General features: G+C 37.2%; 3 protein-coding genes and 2 long non-coding RNA genes across 13 annotated transcripts in view; 2 read left to right on the top strand and 3 right to left on the bottom strand.

Annotated features, from left to right (window-relative positions):
- Nucleotides 1–845: 845 nt before the first annotated feature.
- On the bottom strand, nucleotides 846–16,505 carry LOC121249891. Its single transcript, XR_005937664.1, has 3 exons — nucleotides 16,372–16,505; nucleotides 7,911–7,913; nucleotides 846–860 (listed from the first exon to the last, which is right to left on the bottom strand). It is a non-coding gene; the product is annotated as an uncharacterized LOC121249891 (long non-coding RNA).
- Nucleotides 3,384–7,705, top strand: LOC121249886 (protein PLASTID MOVEMENT IMPAIRED 1-RELATED 1). Of its 5 annotated transcripts, none has more exons than XM_041148726.1 (4): nucleotides 3,384–3,490; nucleotides 3,622–3,708; nucleotides 3,871–6,137; nucleotides 6,252–7,705. In XM_041148726.1, exons 3-4 carry the CDS (start codon nucleotides 3,871–3,873, stop codon nucleotides 7,405–7,407), a joined length of 3,423 nt encoding a protein of 1,140 aa, XP_041004660.1. In that variant the 5' UTR covers nucleotides 3,384–3,490; nucleotides 3,622–3,708; the 3' UTR covers nucleotides 7,408–7,705. The 5 variants fall into 5 exon arrangements, with proteins under 5 accessions (XP_041004660.1, XP_041004663.1, XP_041004662.1 ...); XM_041148729.1 differs by having other exon boundaries at nucleotides 3,622–3,748; XM_041148728.1 differs by having other exon boundaries at nucleotides 3,421–3,490; nucleotides 3,606–3,708.
- LOC121249889 (PHD finger protein ALFIN-LIKE 4-like) lies at nucleotides 7,815–16,275 on the bottom strand. 4 transcript variants are annotated; one of them, XR_005937661.1, is made up of 7 exons: nucleotides 15,823–16,257; nucleotides 15,643–15,675; nucleotides 13,144–13,372; nucleotides 10,555–10,690; nucleotides 9,237–9,518; nucleotides 8,799–8,922; nucleotides 7,815–8,709 (listed from the first exon to the last, which is right to left on the bottom strand). XR_005937661.1 is itself a non-coding variant. In XM_041148734.1 (6 exons), the coding sequence occupies exons 1-6, from the start codon at nucleotides 15,917–15,919 to the stop codon at nucleotides 9,452–9,454; spliced, it is 618 nt and encodes a 205-aa protein (XP_041004668.1). In that variant the 5' UTR covers nucleotides 15,920–16,275; the 3' UTR covers nucleotides 9,441–9,451. The 4 variants fall into 4 exon arrangements, 3 of the variants coding, with proteins under 3 accessions (XP_041004667.1, XP_041004666.1, XP_041004668.1); XM_041148734.1 differs by lacking the exons at nucleotides 7,815–8,709; nucleotides 8,799–8,922 and adding an exon at nucleotides 10,210–10,265 and having other exon boundaries at nucleotides 9,441–9,518; nucleotides 15,823–16,275; XM_041148733.1 differs by lacking the exons at nucleotides 7,815–8,709; nucleotides 8,799–8,922 and having other exon boundaries at nucleotides 8,972–9,512; nucleotides 15,823–16,264.
- LOC121249890 overlaps nucleotides 16,506–18,786 on the top strand; it is a 16,188-nt gene continuing 13,907 nt past the window's right edge. Inside the window, exons 1-2 of one of the 2 annotated variants that reach the window (XR_005937662.1) lie at nucleotides 16,506–16,619; nucleotides 16,743–17,062. This is a non-coding gene — a long non-coding RNA (uncharacterized LOC121249890). The remainder of the gene's footprint in view (nucleotides 16,620–16,742; nucleotides 17,063–18,786) is intronic. The other variant, XR_005937663.1, reaches the window with a different exon arrangement.
- LOC121249887 (alpha/beta hydrolase domain-containing protein WAV2) overlaps nucleotides 18,263–18,786 on the bottom strand; it is a 9,055-nt gene continuing 8,531 nt past the window's right edge. Inside the window, exon 8 of the mRNA XM_041148731.1 lies at nucleotides 18,263–18,592. Within this exon, the coding sequence (XP_041004665.1) occupies nucleotides 18,576–18,592 (17 nt within the window). The 3' untranslated portion in view covers nucleotides 18,263–18,575. The remainder of the gene's footprint in view (nucleotides 18,593–18,786) is intronic.

Raw genomic sequence — 18,786 nt, 5'->3', positions numbered from 1 at the left:
GTAGTTAGTGTGATGATGTTCTTATGAGAATAGATTGTGATATATCAAATAAATAAATATTTTAGCTACAAAGAGATCTTATAAAAGTAAATTTACAAATTGACGTGATTTTATGTAATACGTTAAATTGTAAAACTACTTTTATTATAAAGTAGATCTAATATATCATATGAAGTCATGTCAATTTGAGAGTTTATTTTTGTAGAATTCTAAAAAGGAGTGTGTTCATCTTCTATTTAATTAATTTTGATATGATAAATTTGATTGCATATTAAGACTTGTTAAACAATGGTTAATGATAATATTTAATTATAACATGTTAATCATAAGCTTTTTGTGTTATGTTAGTGATAAGTTAGCGTGTTATCTTTTTTACACCATCTTTCTTCCTAGATTAGGTTTGGTTTGCTTTCAAAATTAAAATCCAAAATTTTGAAAACCTCTAATCTCATAATTACAACTTTTCTAAATTTTTACACAAAATAAAATAAACAATTTAATTTTTTTAAATTTCAAAATAAAAATAATATTAAAAAATATATTCTAATAATATTTTATTTAACTCATCTCATTCCATCTAAAATAAACGAGATGGACTGGAGTCTGGACTTGATGGGCTTCATGTGACCAGCGTTATCATTGTTTTATTAGATTTATAAGGTTGTTTCAGATAGAGCTTGGTTTGCTTTACGTTTAAACCTGTGTTTTATTTGCTTTGAACTACTTTTATTTACGTTTTTATTAGAACTGATTCATGATCGCCTTTCTATTATGGTTGCTTGACAATATATATATTGAAGGCAGAGTATTGTAAGGGTATTTTGGAACGTCGTAGAAATTTTATCATTTCCTCTTCCATTCTCTTCTTCTTCTTCTTCACACTTAGGTGCTCCTCTCGAAGTGAGCCATTAAGGGTATTTCATCAAACAGTTGGAGTCTATTACATTTTCTCATCGCTAGCTTCCTTCCTCTCCATCATTCTCATTGCTTTTTCTCTCATTTTCTTTAGTTTGCCCCCTTTTGGTCTCGGTCCTTGGAAGCAAAATCTATATTACGACCGCTTATATTACACCGTTACCTTTAACCTGTCATTTCTATGTCTGGCTGGCCCTGTCACGTTGCTCCAACACAATCTAATACATCAATTCGTTAAGGAAAGCATCTCTATTTCTAGTTTTAAATTCTCGGAAGAATATTCCGAAAAGTAGACTGATTTTTTTAGATGATCTTTCCAATTAAGATATGAATAGATAAGATCATAAAATTAGAGGAATAATCTATTCACTATAGATAATTTCTGTCCATTCTTTTTAATTTCAAATTTCAATAATTAAAAAAATGGCAAGATACTATGAATAACAATAATTAACTCATATTTATTGAGTTTTTAATAAAAATATCCAATTTAGATATAAATACATAGGAAAAAAAATTGGAGAAAAATATACAGATATATATTTTTTTTATATATGAATATATCGATTCATTTTTTAAAATACCATTTCTATTTTATTTTATTTTAACTTTGACAATAATTTCTCTCCAAAAATTTTGTCCCTTTTTTAAATTTCAAAAGAATAAAAAATTGGCATGATGCTCTGACTTGGCAACAGGTTGGCGCGTCATTTTGTAAAAAATTAGAGGTGGGGGCCATTGTTGAGGCTGAAGAGTGCAGCATTAGCAGGCAACAATAATTCCTATTCAAGCATTGAACATCAAAATACATGTGATGTTCTTTGTTTTTTAGTTAATATTTGGGAATACTTTTCAAGTTTTTCATTTGAATTTTGCACAAAACCGAGGGAAAATTATTATAAAATATCATCAATATAAAAGCAATTATTATAAAATACCTTGGGGGCATTCGAAACTCCTTTGGCATCCAGTGCCGTCCTCTCATCTATTACAAGTCATCCAAGTAGTTGGTGGTGTGAAATACGTCATTTACAATAAGAATTTATCGTTGTGGTTTGGAAATGTATTAAAACTATGATGAGAAAACTTCAATTTACTAAAGTTTAAAATTTCCCATCTAAATAGACTCTCAAAAGATAATGAAAAGTTGGATACAAAATAATTTGAATTACATAAACATGTTTAAGATATGTGGATGAATGTATTAAAATATATATATATATATATATATATATATATATATTCAAAGTTGTTGGGCAAAGAATGATTACACGCAAAGTGTAAAGTTCTAAAAAAAAGCCTTTCCCATGCTTCTTCTAAACAAAAGACAAAATATTTATTTATCTTCTTTATTCCACCAAGTTTTATGCATATTTCTTCTTGCGCCCCAAATAATAATAGAGAGAACGACAACGAGCATTTATCAGGAAGGTTCTCATTTAACTTATCCCATTACCAGAGACTGCAAAATGGTCTTAAAACTTCTACCAACATGCATGTCCAATAAAATCTCCTCTCTAAGGAAATACTGTAATTATTATTTAAAAAAAAAAATACATTTTCATGCCAAAATGAAACTACTTTAACTTTTTTTCATTATCTTTAATGTTTACCATTTTCTTATTTTTAAGTATTAATAAAATAGACTCATGATTGCTTGAACTCTCAATCCTCTGATCAAATATGAGTATTTTTTAAGATTAAATTCAATTGATTTTTAATATTCAAAAAGAAAAAACTTACCACTTGCTTTTCTTCTTGTCTTCGGTAAAACCTCAGTTTCACTTTCACCATTCACATCCTTTAAAGCCTCAGTTGTATATTAAAACGATTTTATTTCATTTCATCTCATTTTTTAATTATAATTTTTTTAAATTTTTACATAAAATATAGTAAATAATTAAATATTTTCAAATTTTAAAATAATAATAATATTAAAAAATAATATTCTAACAATATTTTATTCAACTTTCATCTAAAATCATCTAATCTCATCTCACTATCCAAATGGGGCCTAAATATTCAATCAAAAAAATAAATGCAAAATTTAGAATTAAACTGAAAAAGGTGCTTAAGTGATATATTCATAATTCATTAATCTATTTTACAATCAAATAAATATGTAGCAACACTTCATCAAAATTCTGTATTTTTTCTTTAAAGTTATAATTACTCTCCATTTAGAACAAAATTATAAAAACTGTTCCATCTTCAAACCGGTGTACAGAGCAAATATAATAAAATATTTACATAAAATAATTTGATTTAAAAGATAAATTTTAATTTAAATATTACAAATAAAATATTACCATTTAAGTAACTTTTCACTGACTTGATAATATAAGGACTAAAAGCAAAATAAGCAATACAAGTACAAGGGTGTACTTGAAAAGATATTGCATAAAAGAGGCAAAGAGGGTAATACCTAAAGATACGGGCACCGAAACCTTAAATAGCCTTATTATTTATTATATACATAATTCTTCTGTACCATCTTTGAAAATTGCAGCGGCAATTCCCAGGCCGAGAAAGAGAGATTTCGGGGGGGAGACAAACGCGCCTCAGACACCGCACCGTAAATCTCTCTGCAAGATCAAAATTTTTTTCCGCTTTCTTTCCCTTTTCCTTCTTTTATACGTGTATTTGAGTTTTCTTTTGAATTCCACTCTCGTATATTTCTGAATGTTCAGGGCTTGAATTTTTCAGATGGAGAAGCTATGATTTCGATCGGGTATTAGGGTTTTGGAGAATTCTGCTTAATTGGAGAGTTTTGTTCCCACCTACCTCCGTCCGGTAATTGATGCCAAGTTTAGTAGACTTGTAAAATGTTAAAGTAATTTGCATTCAAATCCAACGGTGACTTACCTAATACGTTCGAATTGTCAAGATTTGGAAATTTGATTTTTTTCCTGAATTTAGAGTTTTTTTTTTCTTTTTTCATTTTCGGGAAAAAAGATGATGTATTCGAAAGTTGAAGCTGGGAAGAAGGTTGGTGATGATTCAGGTAATCGGAAGCTGCTGAATGAGATTGAAACTATAAGCAAAGCCTTATACCTGGAAAAAAACCCATCTAGGAGTTCGATTTCTAGAGCCAACACTCGGTCCAAGTCTTCTGGAAAAACCCACTTACCAGATCCTCAGTCGAAGCTTAAACCAGACGAGGAGGACCCCTCACGAAAAGAAAAGAAGTCCATTTGGAACTGGAGGCCATTGAAGGCCCTGTCCCATATCCGAAACCGGAGGTTTAACTGTTGTTTTTCTCTCGTAGTCCATTCCATCGAAGGGTTGCCCTCAAGTTTCAATGATGTTAGTCTTTGCGTGCATTGGAAGCGGCGGGACGGGGTCCTGGTCACTCGTCCAGTGAAGGTTCTCCAAGGTATGGCAGAGTTTGAAGAGAAATTGACTCATACATGCTCGGTTTATGGTAGTAGGAATGGACCACACCATTCGGCAAAGTATGAGGCAAAGCATTTTCTGCTCTATGCTTCCGTTTATGGTGTGCCAGAACTTGATTTGGGGAAGCATCGGGTTGATCTCACGAGGCTACTGCCTCTGACGCTGGAGGAATTAGAGGAGGAGAAGAGCTCTGGGACGTGGACAACAGATTTTAAATTGGCAGGAAAGGCGAAAGGTGCGTTGATGAATGTTAGTTTTGGATATTTAGTGATAGGTGATAATCCCAGTGCACCTAGAAGCACGGAGGTGTTGGCTTCAAGGCAGAATAGTCGGAGTATGGTTAAAGCGCAGACGAAAATTTGTGAAGGTGATGGCCAGAGCAGAATGCACCGTGCTGAAAGTCTTCCAAGCATAAGAAACCAGCCGTCTCGTGCTACATCACATACTGTGGAGAGCATAAAAGACCTTCACGAGGTTTTTCCAATATCTAAGTCAGAACTTGCAAATTCGGTTGATATTCTGTATCGAAAATTTGATGAAGACAAGTTGGAATGTCCAGTTGACAAGCCTCATCTTAATGCCTCTACTGAACATCTTGAGCCCATTAAACCAAATTCCAATCTTTTGTCTGACTCTGCTAAAGAAAATGCTGAAACCGAGTGTGGAGAGAATGAGTTTTCTGTGGTTGATCAGGGCATAGAATTGTCATCAAAGGAGTCTAAGAAGCCAGAGGAAGTCATTTTAATGGTTGCTGATATTGCTCCGGTTGAAAGTTCTGACATTGAAATTGACACTGGTGGACAGGTAGCTTTTAAGGAGAGCTCTGATCTTGATCCCAAGGATGAGGAAACTGGTAGATGTGACAACGAACTTGTGTTACGCGACTGCACTACGATAGAGGATGACATTGGCACCAAAGAAGCACTCATGAAAGAATTAGAGTCAGCTCTAAATAATGCATCAGAATTGGAGACAGCAGCATTAGAATCTCCAGACCATGAGAATTTCATGGAGCTTGAACCGGATTGTAAAACGGATGGTAAAGGTAAGTCACTCAGCTTGGACGATGATTCTGAATCCATTGCGAGTGAGTTCCTAAACATGCTGGGGATAGAACATAGTCCATTCGGTTTGAGTTCTGAGAGCGAGCCTGAATCCCCCCGAGAGCGTCTGTTGAGACAATTTGAGGAAGAGGCTCTTGCTGGGGGCTGTTCTTTATTTGATTTTAATGTAGATGGTGAGGGCCAAGCTGAAAGAGGCCACTATGCTCCAACTGACTCTGTATGGGGGAACTTATCTGAACTTTCATCAGTGGTTCAAGATGCTGAGGAGGAGCCCCAGATAGCAAGTCATGCAGAGAAGAGCAAAACAAGGGCAAAAATGTTGGAAGACTTGGAAACAGAAGCCTTAATGCGTGAGTGGGGATTGAATGAAAATGCCTTTCAACATTCTCCACCAAAGAGCTCTGATGGGTTTGGGAGCCCAATTGATTTACCTCCTGAAGGACCAGTTGAATTGCCTTCTCTTGGTGAAGGGTTAGGTCCTTTTCTTCAGACAAAAAATGGAGGATTTGTACGGTCTATGGATCCCTCCCTTTTCAATAATGCTAAAAGTGGTGGGAATTTGATCATGCAGGTTTCTAGTCCAGTTGTTGTACCTGCAGAAATGGGTTCTGAGACAATGGAGATACTGCAGCGTTTGGCCTCAGTGGGAATCGAAAAGCTTTCTATGCAGGCCAATAAGTTGATGCCTTTGGAAGATATCACTGGAAAGACAATGCAGCAAGTAGCATGGGAAGCTGCACCCTCCTTGGAGGGACCTGAGAGGTTTGTTGAGACCATTTTTGTTTGCTTGGAAGTCAAGACACGTTATATTTCTGTCTATTTGATGTACTTTGGTAAAATGCTATCCTGATTATATATTATATCATCTTGGTACAGGCAATCTTTGTTGCAGCATGAATCAGTGGCTGGACAAGACACGTTTGGTGGGCAAAAGAGAGTTAAAGGGAGGTCAGCTGAACCTGAGTCTGATAAATTTAGTTCCAGCTTGGCAGGCAACGAAACGGGCTCGGAATATGTCTCCCTAGAAGATCTTGCTCCTTTAGCTATGCATAAAATTGAAGCACTTTCTATGGAAGGTTTGAGAATACAATCTGATATGTCAGATGAAGATGCGCCTGTAAACATCAGTGCACAGCCTAGTGGGGAAATTTCAGCTCTCCAGGGCAAGGGAATTAACATCAGCGGGTCCTTAGGTTTGGATGGAGCTGCTGGATTGCAGTTGTTGGACATAAAAGCTGGTAGCGATGATGTTGATGGATTAATTGGCCTCTCTTTAAGTCTTGATGAATGGATGAGGCTGGATTCTGGTGAAATTGAGGATGAAGATTGTATCAGTGAACGTACTTCTAAAATCCTTGCAGCCCATCATGCTAACTCTTTGGACTCGATTCGTGGAGGTTCGAAGGGAGAGAGAAGACGAGGCAAAGGCTCTAGCAGAAAGTGTGGTTTACTGGGGAACAACTTCACAGTGGCTTTAATGGTGCAACTTCGTGATCCACTGCGAAATTATGAGCAGGTCGGTGCACCAATGCTTGCTCTTATTCAAGTTGAGAGAGTGTTTCTCCCACCGAAGCCAAAAATATACAGCACGGTTCCCATGGTAAGGAACGTTGACAAGGAAGATGACGAGTCTGAGTCATCAGTAAAGGAGACAAAAGAAGAAATAAAAGAAGCGAAAACTACCGAAGAGGAGGTTGCTCAGTTTAGAATCGCTGAAGTCCATGTTGCAGGTCTGAAGACAGAGCCTGGAAAAAAGAAGCTTTGGGGTTCCTCGACGCAGCAGCAATCTGGTTCCCGCTGGTTGCTTGCTAATGGAATGGGGAAGAGCAATAAGCATCCATTTATGAAGGCAAAGTCCGTTTCTAAGTCTGCCGTGCCAGCGACAACAAAGGTGCAACCTGGGGACACCTTGTGGAGCATCTCATCTCGTGTTCATGGTACAGGAGCTAAATGGAAGGAATTGGCAGCATTAAATCCACATATACGGAACCCCAATATCATCATACCAAATGAAACTATCAGGCTGCGCTGAGTGGAGCGTGTAATATGAATCTTTCTTGTGAGGGGTTTAACCTTCAATGCAAAACGGTTGATCTCATTGTGATTTGCTACTCGAGCCAAGAGGGCTAAATGCAACTTTAACCGTTTGCTAATTTGTAAACAGGATGGTGTTTGAGAGCAGGCAATGATGCAATTTATGCACTTTTGTAATTGTAAACAGGTTTCTATATCTTAAATTCTCTCTTGTAAATCTGTTATTTTTTTGTAATCATGCATGCAAGAACAATTGGTTAGTGTGTTGAAGAATGAAGAAATTTGTACTGCAGCAATTTGATGAATTTTCTTTCTTTGCCCCCCCCCCCCCCCCCCCCCCCCCCCCCCCCCCCCCCCCCCCCCCCCCCTCTTCCTTTTTGATTGATGGATATGATACAAAGAAAGTTGGGCAAAATGCATGGCCATTGCATGGATTTTAAGCAAAAATAGTTCACATCAACCAACCTTGTAAATGTCTTTTACCAAAGCCTTTACGGTGACCGACTTTCATGAATCATATTTCGTCTCACATGGCATATGCATTGCATGCTTATCTTATCGAATTATTAATTGAAACGACAAGGGAAGCTTTATAGGAATTCCCCCAACTTGAGATTTTGTTTTTGTTTTTCCCTCTCCGCAACAAACTAAAGGTTCGAAATTTTTAGACAGTTCAGAATTACTTATCAGAAGGAGAAGAGAGAGATGCCATCTTTGAACATCGATCCATGTCATCCGTATGAATGCTTACTTCTCAGCACAAGATGCTTTATTTAAACTTTGATCCACTTCATCCATGTAAAACCTGTAACTCAACAAATAATCATAATGATTTCATGTTATATACCCTGACAGCTTTAACATCTTAGGCCAGCACACTTGTAATCCAGACTATTGGCATTTCTCCTCTTATTTCAGGAGGGTCAGATTTCAAGGTTCAATGCTCAATAAGAAAAGAAATCCTACAAATGTAAACTTATGAACAAGCATGCCTTCATGTGGTCTGTTAACTTGTAAAGTGCTTTTTTTTTTATAAAATAAATTTAACGTATCAAATTAAACTATACCATTTTGTAAGTTCTATTTTGTAAATTTCTGTATAGATCCAACACTTTCCATATTCAATAGGTGTACAATTTCTAGGGATAAGCAATTTTCCTACTGTCATTGAAGAGAGAGAGAGAGTGAGAGAGAGAAGAGTACAGTAGCCCGTAGGCTTCAGATAAAAAAAACACCGAAGTTCCTCTTGATAACAGAGAAGTGAAGAAAATCCGAAGAACCAGCATGCATGCCCATTACCCTGGAGATGGATGTAAGTCAGATTATGTATACTAAAAATGCTATTCTTTCTAAGGTTAATATCTCTTCGATGATAAACAGAAAACTTACTCCTAAGCACCCAAAGAAAAAATGCTTATAGATAGAGACCAGAAGGAGCAATGGCACAGTAATCCTAGACAACAAAAATGGCAACCGCCACTTGCACTCACAGCAGCCCTCATGTTTCACGCATCTAGATAGAAGCAAAAAAGCATTTGTAAGCTTCCAAAACAGATGAGTGATAAATCAAAGTCTTTTGCACCTTGACAGGGGAAATGATTTCTTACACAGTGGAAAATACATGCCGTAGTTCAGATTTAACAGAAGACATGTTCAGAATCTGCAAACTACCAAATATTTAACATGTCCAAATAACATTATCCCCAAGACCAAATTACTGAATTACATATATGCTGCACTAAAATGGCACCAAAAAAAAAAAAAAACTAACTAAATAGTTAGCTAAGTCCAACATAAGAGAATTACAAGGGATGAGAATCAATCCACCTCCCTGTGATATCAAGGGCGTGCTCTCTTGTTGCTGCACGAGGGGCACTTGTACTGCTTGATGTGCTCAGCCCTCGCAGGGGTTATCTTCACGCACTTGCCATGAAACCACTTCTCACATATATCGCAGCATATCCAGAACTCATCTGCAGCATAATTCTCCCCACATGCCCCACACAAGGTCTCCCCATGCTCTTCTTCATCTTCCTCATCCACTACGTCATCCTCATCCTTTGCCGGCATTCCCTTTGCGAACTTGACCAATTCGGATCCTCGCTGTTGCTTTTTTTTTTTGGCCATTTAAAGAAAAGATATAGCAGTGAAGGCATGCAAATAAAGTGATGTGTCAATCAAAACAAATAGCATTCAAGGCCAGATCATGAAAGCACAATGAAGTAATTACTAAGCCATGGATTGTAAAATAAACAAGAATTCACACTCAAAATAGAAAGTATTCAATAAACAGATACCACTGTCCGGCCGCAACAACACCCAAAATAGAAAGTATTCAATAAACAGACATGACAAAACCTATTTCAGGTAACCACACTCGTTGAATTATTATTCAAGATTGGTCAATACGTTTAGACACACATAAATATTTGTTAAATGAACAAAACTAAGCCTAAACATATTCTTGAGATCAAAATTAAATAAAAAAGAAATCACTTAAAAGGATATTTTAGAAAAATGGGACATAGACATGTTGCAGAATAGAAAAATTGTGAATCACAGAGTCATCATACTAATTTATTGAATTAAAGGGTATTTGCACAAAGAAAAAGTTAAGGCAAAATTTAAAGGGTATGCAACCACATTATTAAGTCTCTTTTTTTTGTAAAATTGGTCAGGTCCCACACAGAACAAATAAAAAAAGCAACCGACCAAGGCTTATGCATTTTAAGTATCAACGTATGTAGAAATAGAAATCAGGATGAGCATGAAAGCTCTCCACTAAGCACAGTTTCCTTACAATCTCTGAGCATGTCTCCTAAATTCTTCAATTTCCTTTTGGCAACCAAGCCCTCCCTATATGGAGGAAAGCATTCTGTTATAACATGTCAGTTACACCTACCAATTCTCAAGTATCTTTTACAACAAAAAACATTAGCATACGAATTTTGAAATGTTCAACTTAAATGAACAAAGACATGATATATGCCAAATAGACTAATAGACACCTGGAAAACCCGATAACTAGACAGAGGATAGATGAACTTAAAATTAGCTTGAGTGCATACAACAAACTTCACACAGAAAAGGTAATATCATACTAATGATAAATAAAGACCAAGAAAATAGTATATCTTTCTTTTACCCCTTTCGAGCCTGACTTGGATTTGTTGCTGCTATGATTTGAAACTGATGATTTCTCCTTCGCCTGTTTCTTTGTTGTTCCAGTCACAACTTCAAATATTGTAGGCAGATCATTTATCATAGTAAAGAGGCGTTTCCTGTGTCAGAAATTGCATTTCATGTGTAAAAAGAAAAATATAATAAAGACTCATAAATTTTTTTTTTTTTTTTTGATAAGTGATAAAGACTCATAAATCCTGTAAAGCATCACCAAAATAGTTCATTTCGATTTGCTCTCTGCCATGATTTCAACACCACCAGCCCATGTCAAATCAACAATCATGTCACTACCCGTTGACACCCAGCAGTCGGGGATTTAATAAATGTGCAATGAATGCACAATCCAAAAACATGCATCCAAAGACAGATGACACTAAAAATTGTCGGCAGGAAATTTTACAATAACCAAAGGAATCCTTATCATCATAGGGACTGGTGAAGCTGTTAAGCTCAGACTTTTTTATGAGTTTTTAATCGTATTTAAGTCAAGCAAATCAGAAACACAAAGGACGGACCTATTTGATAGGGCTACATTTTTTTTTGATAAGTAATAATATTATATATATATATATATATATCAATAGGAGTAACTAAGTACACTGGACGTATACAAGAAAAACACCTAGCCCATACAAGAAAGCCCCTGATGAACCAAAAGCCCATGAAAACCTACCCAAAATACACCAAGCCTGAATTGGAAAACTATTGATACACCTCCCCGACCCCATCCCCTACATCCCACTATGGGAACCTCTGCACAAAACCCTCCCTTTAGCCTTCCCTCGACTTGAGCTAGCTCTCTTAGTATCGTAGTTGATTGCCCAAGAAAGATTCTTTAACTCCCTGCTTTTCTTAAACTTAGATTTGGTTTCAAGCGTGTGGCTCGCCTCGATTGTAGTGAGTAGTGCTTTAAATTGGTCTTCATATTCTCCCTGCTCTCCATATGAAAGTCCCAGAGTTTGTAGAAACCCATTATCTTTATTCAGAATCCAATCCGCTGTTGAATCCGCTATATCGTTAATTGGAGGAAGAGAAACCAGGGGAACGACATTAACCCCAGCCACAGTACCCGACTCTAAACCTTCCCCCACACGAGGCACCAATGACAAATCGATAATTTCCTTCTCGCCAAATGGTTGCTCGATAGGTATATGGTTGTTTTCCCCTTCATCTGTTACCATTATAGGTTCCTCCCCTCCATCAACATTTTGTGTATATGCTCCACCCCTTGACGATCCCTGACGTGCCACTTTGCCTGACCCTACTGCCTCCTCAAGAGGGGAAGCACTACCTTTTGTTACCCCATTTGCATCTTCTAAAAGAGGCTCGACTGTTTCTTCCAAAATACTCGAGACCTTGGAGGGACCCCTGTCTTTAACTACAAATGAACCTTGGACAGAAGGACCAACTACATCTGTAACTGGTGTATGAGACCCTACAGCTCCCTCAGAAGGCATGGTGACACTGGCATGAACAAAGATGCCAGCATCCAACGACCCTATCGTTGGCACACCCTTTGCCTGCACACTTTCCGGCACACTTGCTGGCACACTTGTACCCACGACTAGGTCCAGCCCCTTATCCACCTTAATCATTAGATCTCTTACATAATCCATAACTCCATTCAATTGAGATTTGACATCCCACAAAACCCCTTCCAACTCTCCCAAAGTCACTTGAGGTCTTTTGTCTCCTACAAGTGCCTTGCCCTTTCTTTCTACCATTGAGCTGGTCTTGGCTTGACTACCCGCCAGTGACTTCAACATGCTGCGTACGAAGCACCTTTGATTGAGGAAGGCCTTCCTACTGTTTTCCCATCAACAAACTCTCCACTTAGAGAAGTGGCTTTGGATTCGGTAACACTTAGAATGGACTGCAGAAAGCCTTTCCATTCAATGCCATTTGCGCCCTCCGGAATCACCAACAAACATTTCCTCATTCCATTACGGAATTCTAAGAGCTGCAAAAAACTGCCCCTTGCATTAACATGATGTTGAATGCTAAAAACTCCATTACCCATCCTTAGCTCTCTAAAGAAACCTTCATGGCAGTTAAGGTCTAAACAATCCTCAATCCCCCTTAGCCACCCACGAAGTTGTCGTCCACCCTAGACACATGAACTTAGCTATCTTTTTACTACGTTCAGAAATACGAAAGATATTTCCTCCCTCTTTCGTACAAACGAAAGTTTTTTATTCCACTTTCAACCACCTCTCACCTTCCAACTGCAACGAAACTGCATCATGCTTCGTCGTCATTGTCAAATCCCACTGCAAATCTGTTCCTAGTGCTCCCTACTACTCCCACTTCATCCTAAGGTAAAACACAGATCTGTTGGAGGCCTTGAGTTCACGGATTTTCTTGCAAAAAAAATCCTTGAGATAAAACACATGTCACGATTAAAATATTACATCTGAAGTTGATAAATAACATAGCTTAAAAATGGAGAAAAACTGAGTGAAAATTTGTACATATGTACATTATACAACTTCTATACTTTCCCATATTCTGGAAGGATGGTAAAAAGTGATAGTTAAAAGAGAGGATATACCTGTCAGTTTTATCAAAACCAAATCTCGCACCAAAATAGAATGCCACTGCAAGTAACCAAGCATCACTGTGAACAGCAACCAGAGACAGCCAATCCTTTTCTTGCATGCCGTCTCTGGCAAAGTTGATTCCTAATGCAGGTTCTGGGAGCTCAGGAGGTACTTCTTCGGCAGGTAAGTTAACTTCCCACTGTTCATTAGGAAACCCATAAAGGCAAAGATTCTCCTTCTCTGACAGGTACACCAGTTAGTCAAATACAGTATGCATCAGTAACTGGCAGATATAGCAAATAAAATAAAAGATCATTTTTATTTAGCATGGTTTTACAAATCATCTGCAATAGAACACTCGAGGAAATCTTATCACACACACTCCAGGGAAAATGAGTACCGAAAATTGGGTTGTCATAAGAAGAGTGAGTTTGAGCATCATTATAGGACGACCATATAATCCAAGATCAGAGAATGCATCCAGTGTAATTATTACATGCCAAAAGTACTTTCGAAAGCATAATACAAACAACTTGAAGAGTAAAAGGAGAAACCAAATCTTTCCTTGGTGACTGGAAGTGATGTATATGGTGGTCAAATAGTGGAAAGTGGTGTAAATGCTTGCTAACTTCATTCAAAGAAGTTTATTGAATTTTGAAGCTAAGGAGTATTGTACAATGATATAGATCATATCCTTCCGGTTTTACCTTCCCAATAATTTAACTTTTTACAAAAAAAATTCAAGCCACGTATGCTATAGATTGTCAGTCTTTTCTTCGGAAGCCCCCTTTTATGTCTTATATGATATGCTGTGAATTGCATGTTATTCAAAAATTAGATATTGTATGCTTCCTCTATGTTTAGGATAAGAAATATGCCTATGTTGCTTATTTTTATCAGAATATGCCTATGTTACTAATATGTTCATGTTATGAGAAAGGAAAGAATGAAAAGAAACAAAGATGATGTGTGAATGCATGAAATGTTCTTTAAGGTTTTGGTTGTATGAACAATGTGGGATGGTACCAGAGCTAAAAAGCAGAGGCAAACCATCTTGCATGGTCGCAGAGATTGACTCACTCGAGTGCATCCCTATTTTTCAAGTAATGTACATATCTTTTTTTTTTTTATAAGTTATGTACATATCTTAGACACTACTGCACTCATAAGACCTCATTAATGGAGTTGAGATCCTTGTGATTGCCAAGTTGCCAACACACACAGCGCGTATACGTGTGTGAATTGTTTTTATTGCACTTTAATAACGTTTCCCAAAGAAATGAAATGTTTATAAGTTTACTTAGAACTTTGACAAGCATCCTTCAATATCAAGATATATCTAGAAAACTTCCATGAGTTTTCACAGCAGTTAAGAATTGTTTTTCTTCAAAAAAATAAAAACTGCACAATCTCAACTCCCAAAAATATTGCTTCTGCAATACCTTTATTGTCTTTTTGATAAATAAAATTGGAAAATGTGCATCCATCAAAAGGGTAAGTTTTATACAGAAATGGAGGAGAATGGGAAAAGATTAAAACTAAAAAAGAAAATGTGGATTGGATAATCATGTTTGCTGAGAAATATTAGAACCAAGTTTACTGAAATGCTCAAGTTAGCAATGTAATGGAAAAATGCACCAAAAAAAATATTGAGAGCAAGAATTTTTTGAACCAAGGTCATCTGAACTTACAAGAATTCACAAAAAAAAATTGGAAAGAAAATTTAGTGCATAATCCAAATAAGGAGCAGTAAAAAATTAAGGAAAAAGTTTGAGAAAACAATAATGTTATAATGAATTGCAAAGATCATTGAAATGGATATAACATAACTCTAGCAAGTTCTATATAATTCATTACTCATAAACACTTTCAGCAAATAAGTTGCTATAATGATTTTTTTTTAAGGCAGCCAAAAGACACTGCAACTGAGAAAGGTCTTAAGGTGGGAAAAAAAAGCGAGCTTATTACCAAAATATCCAAGTTCCAATGAGCAAGTTATCATGATGTTAAAAACAAACGTGTATCCAAGAGTTCATAATATTCCAAATAAAGTGAAGATAACAGTAATTGACTATGCTAATAGGTAAAAAATTCCGTTCCGCGTAGCATTATGCTTAAAGGACTGAAAAACCCAGTCCTGCAAGAGTAGACACCGAAAACTTCTGCGTCACCAATGTAAAAGAAAATGTCTTCACTTTTTATTAAACACTAGAAAATTACTGCAACATTATTAATGTAAGAACTAAAGCAAAATTAGCATATATGGTTCTTAAGAGTAAGGCAAGCTCTGAGGAAAGATCCGAGATTGCAAAGATGGACGGGACTGGTTCTTCCGATGCAAGTGGGCTGTCTCAAGTAGTAAAAATTTTAAGCGTATTGTAGTTATCATTTTGCTACAGAAAACAGAGTGACATACTATAAGCTTAAACGCATTGTAATGTCAAACCCACGCTCGTAAACCCACACACAGACTCAGAGAAGTGCAAAGGAGCGAAAATAAAAACCCTAACCAGGATCGCACTGCTGATAAAATTCTTCAACATCTACAAAACCACATGAAAAAAAAAATTCATTAAAAACAGAATTTGCAAAATTAAAAAATTCGAAAAAATAAAACTCGGAGAAAATAATAAGGCAAAAGAAAAAAAAAAAAAAAAAACAAGAGGAATTGAAGTAAAAAAGAGAGAGACCAGTGGTGAGGGCTTTGATCATGCCAGCTCTGCGGCCCTTGAAGTCCCTGAAAACCTCCTCTACTGTGCGAGGGTTGTACTGTCCTCCTCCATCCATGTCCGTAGAGTGCCAGAGCTCGCTTCAGAGAAGGTGGAAGAAAAAGCAAAAGGCAAGAAGATACAGAGATATAACGGAGCAGAGGAGAAGGGGACAGAACGATAAATTAGAGAGTTCTCTTAACGGAGAAGCGAAGGTTTTGAGAGCCAAAGGAAAATATTTCAGTAGGAGAAGCGCTTAAGCGGAGAGAGAACGAGGGAGTGATTGGGAATTTAGGGGATTGTTCTTAAAAGGAGGGAAAGAGGCCAAAAACAATAAAATAATAAAAGAAAAGAAATAAGAAAGTCAAGGGAAAGGCATATCCACAAGTCGATGAAAATCACAAAATAGAAAAGAAAATAAGAGGGGGGGGGGGGGGGGGGGGGGGGGGGGTGATCCAGTGTGTGTCAAATTATGTTTAGCTTGGTGTGACGCGGCATCTGTTTATTTGCTAGATGAGTACTTCTACGTACAATAATGCCATTGATCTGAAATCTACTCAAAATTTGAACTTCCATCAAAATCGCTTCTCACTTTCAATTCTCCAACAGAGTAGCAGTGGCTGTGTCCTCCACCTGCGTCAGCCTCCTCAACCGTCGTCGTCTTCCTCCACCACTGTATGCCATTCAGGGAAGCATTGTGTTCCTCTTGCATCGTGTTCGAGCTCCATCCTTGGTCCTCGACCTGATCTTATCCTCCACGACCGGCGGCCGCTGACCTCGTAAGGAATCGTTCTTACCTTCTAATTTAAGCTCGCAATCTCTGCATGGGGGAAATCCAGTGTGTGTCAAATCATGTTTAGCTTTATGCGATTGGGTGTGACGCGGCATCTGTTTATTGCTAGATTGATGCAGTAGCGATTCCAAAAGAGAAGGGGACATGACATGGGTTTCGGAAGGAGAAGCGCGGACAGGCGATCGATGGCGGATGAGAGAGCTAACGTGCGGCGCGGGTGTTATTTTGGTCGGTGTATTCAGTAATCCACAATCAAATCTGGATCCGAGGGCTAAGAATAAAAGATGGAGGAGAGGAGTGGGGCCGCTCTGATCTGAAGTAGTTGACACGTGCCCTCGTAGGAAATTTTGCAGAACTTCCAAACTGACTGAAATAATATAAGCTCATCCTGTCCGGTAAGCGAGGCTGCAGAATGTATTATTATTCGGGGTTTATTTATTTATTTTTTAATGTTTTTGGGATGAGCGGTGCCACTCTACCGAATTGCATCGCTCAAAGAGAAATGGTATTTGCCGTTGAAGTCTACTGCTCAAGTGTATCGCTTGTCATTTTAATTTTTTTTTATTTAATAATTAAAAAAGTAATTTTAAATGTATTGATGCATTTTTTTATTTTTTGAAATATTTAAATATATTAAAGAAATATAAAAAGAAAATTAAAAAAATTTGAAAATAGCAATATAATTAAGCGGAAAAAAGATATTTACAAGTGGAAATTGTACAATCTTTTGAGAATCATCCAATCCAAGGTCATCACATTTCTTTCGCCTTAAGCAGTCTTTTCACTTGTAACTTGGAATAAAACCATTAAATTTTGTAATGTATTATAAATTAGATTTGGTTATGACAACAGTATAAGATGTATGTTTTTCACACTGTATTTCGAATAAAAAAGACTCCAAACATTCAGTTCCATTTTCCTTTGGTTTCATGTCTGTCCCAAGCAAGGGGAAGGAGAAATGTTGGGTAGCTGAGATTATGGGCATAAATCGTTCACGTAACCCCAGCAGCGCCATAACGTACAGCTACAGCCCCACCATTACTAATTGACTTTCTAGGAATGTGTTGTGAACTTACTACAAAAAAGAAAAGAAAAGAAAATGTATTGTAGGGTCCCCAGGTTGATAAAATGATAATAGATATGAAATTGGGCACAAAGTTTCACCCTGCTCCAATATCTGAAGGGCCGCCTTCTCAAATTATAAATATTCGCTTTTGGTTAACGATACCCTTTTGTCCATGCAACATCAGCCAGCCTCTACTTTTTCTCACTAGTAAAATTCTCTAATTTCTGTCGACCACCCCCCATGAGTCAGTCCCACTACAATAAAACAAAATGCGTGAGAGAGAGAGAGGCAACTCGTGGGTTCTTTTCAGATGCTGCTCATTTGACTTCCGATGAAGCGTTTCTTGTAACAAAACCAAAACATTTTTGTAGGCACAATAGACCCAACTTATGATTCAAACCCTCTGGTAAATGAATGGGTTCAGATCACAAGTACTGAAGAAACAACAGCATATACACCAAAGATAAAGGTTCCAGAAGTCGAACTAACAACGGACTGAGCAATAATATATATACCAATCAAAGCAAAAGATACAACAGTCCAACACATCAACTCAGGATATATATTTGCACAGTCGGCAACTTCTTATTTCATGCAATGAGAACAGTCAGGACTAATTAGGTACTTCTGTGTATGTCAAAGTGTCACACAGTATACAGAAGGGGATTCACATTTCTTCTAGATTCTTCTGAAGTTTGTAAACCTACAAAAAAAATCTCCACAAGGAAAACCCGGATGGGTACAGCAGGTCTTAGTAGGCAGCAACTCCTCTCACATAGAGCTGTTGATTGCTGCAACTTCAAGAAAAAGGTAGAAATGTTTTGAATCCTTGTGTGAACCAATCAATAACACCTCATAAGTCAACATGCCAACCAATCATCTCACCTCGAAATCTGGAAGCAGAATACAACAACTATGAAGAAGTGCAGAAAGGACTAAGCATGAGTGTAAGTAATGGTGTCTATGGGGGCAATCCAAAGATAACAAAAGTTTTTATCACAAAGCAACTGATTGACGAGCTTCGTATTTTCTCATTTACAAGACAGCACAAACCAAAACGGCTAAAAGTAATATCTCTAAAAGAGAA

This window comes from Juglans microcarpa x Juglans regia, chromosome 2D (assembly GCF_004785595.1).
Source record: "Juglans microcarpa x Juglans regia isolate MS1-56 chromosome 2D, Jm3101_v1.0, whole genome shotgun sequence".
Lineage (NCBI taxonomy): Eukaryota > Viridiplantae > Streptophyta > Magnoliopsida > Fagales > Juglandaceae > Juglans > Juglans microcarpa x Juglans regia.
This window is presented reverse-complemented; position numbering and strand designations above follow the sequence as displayed.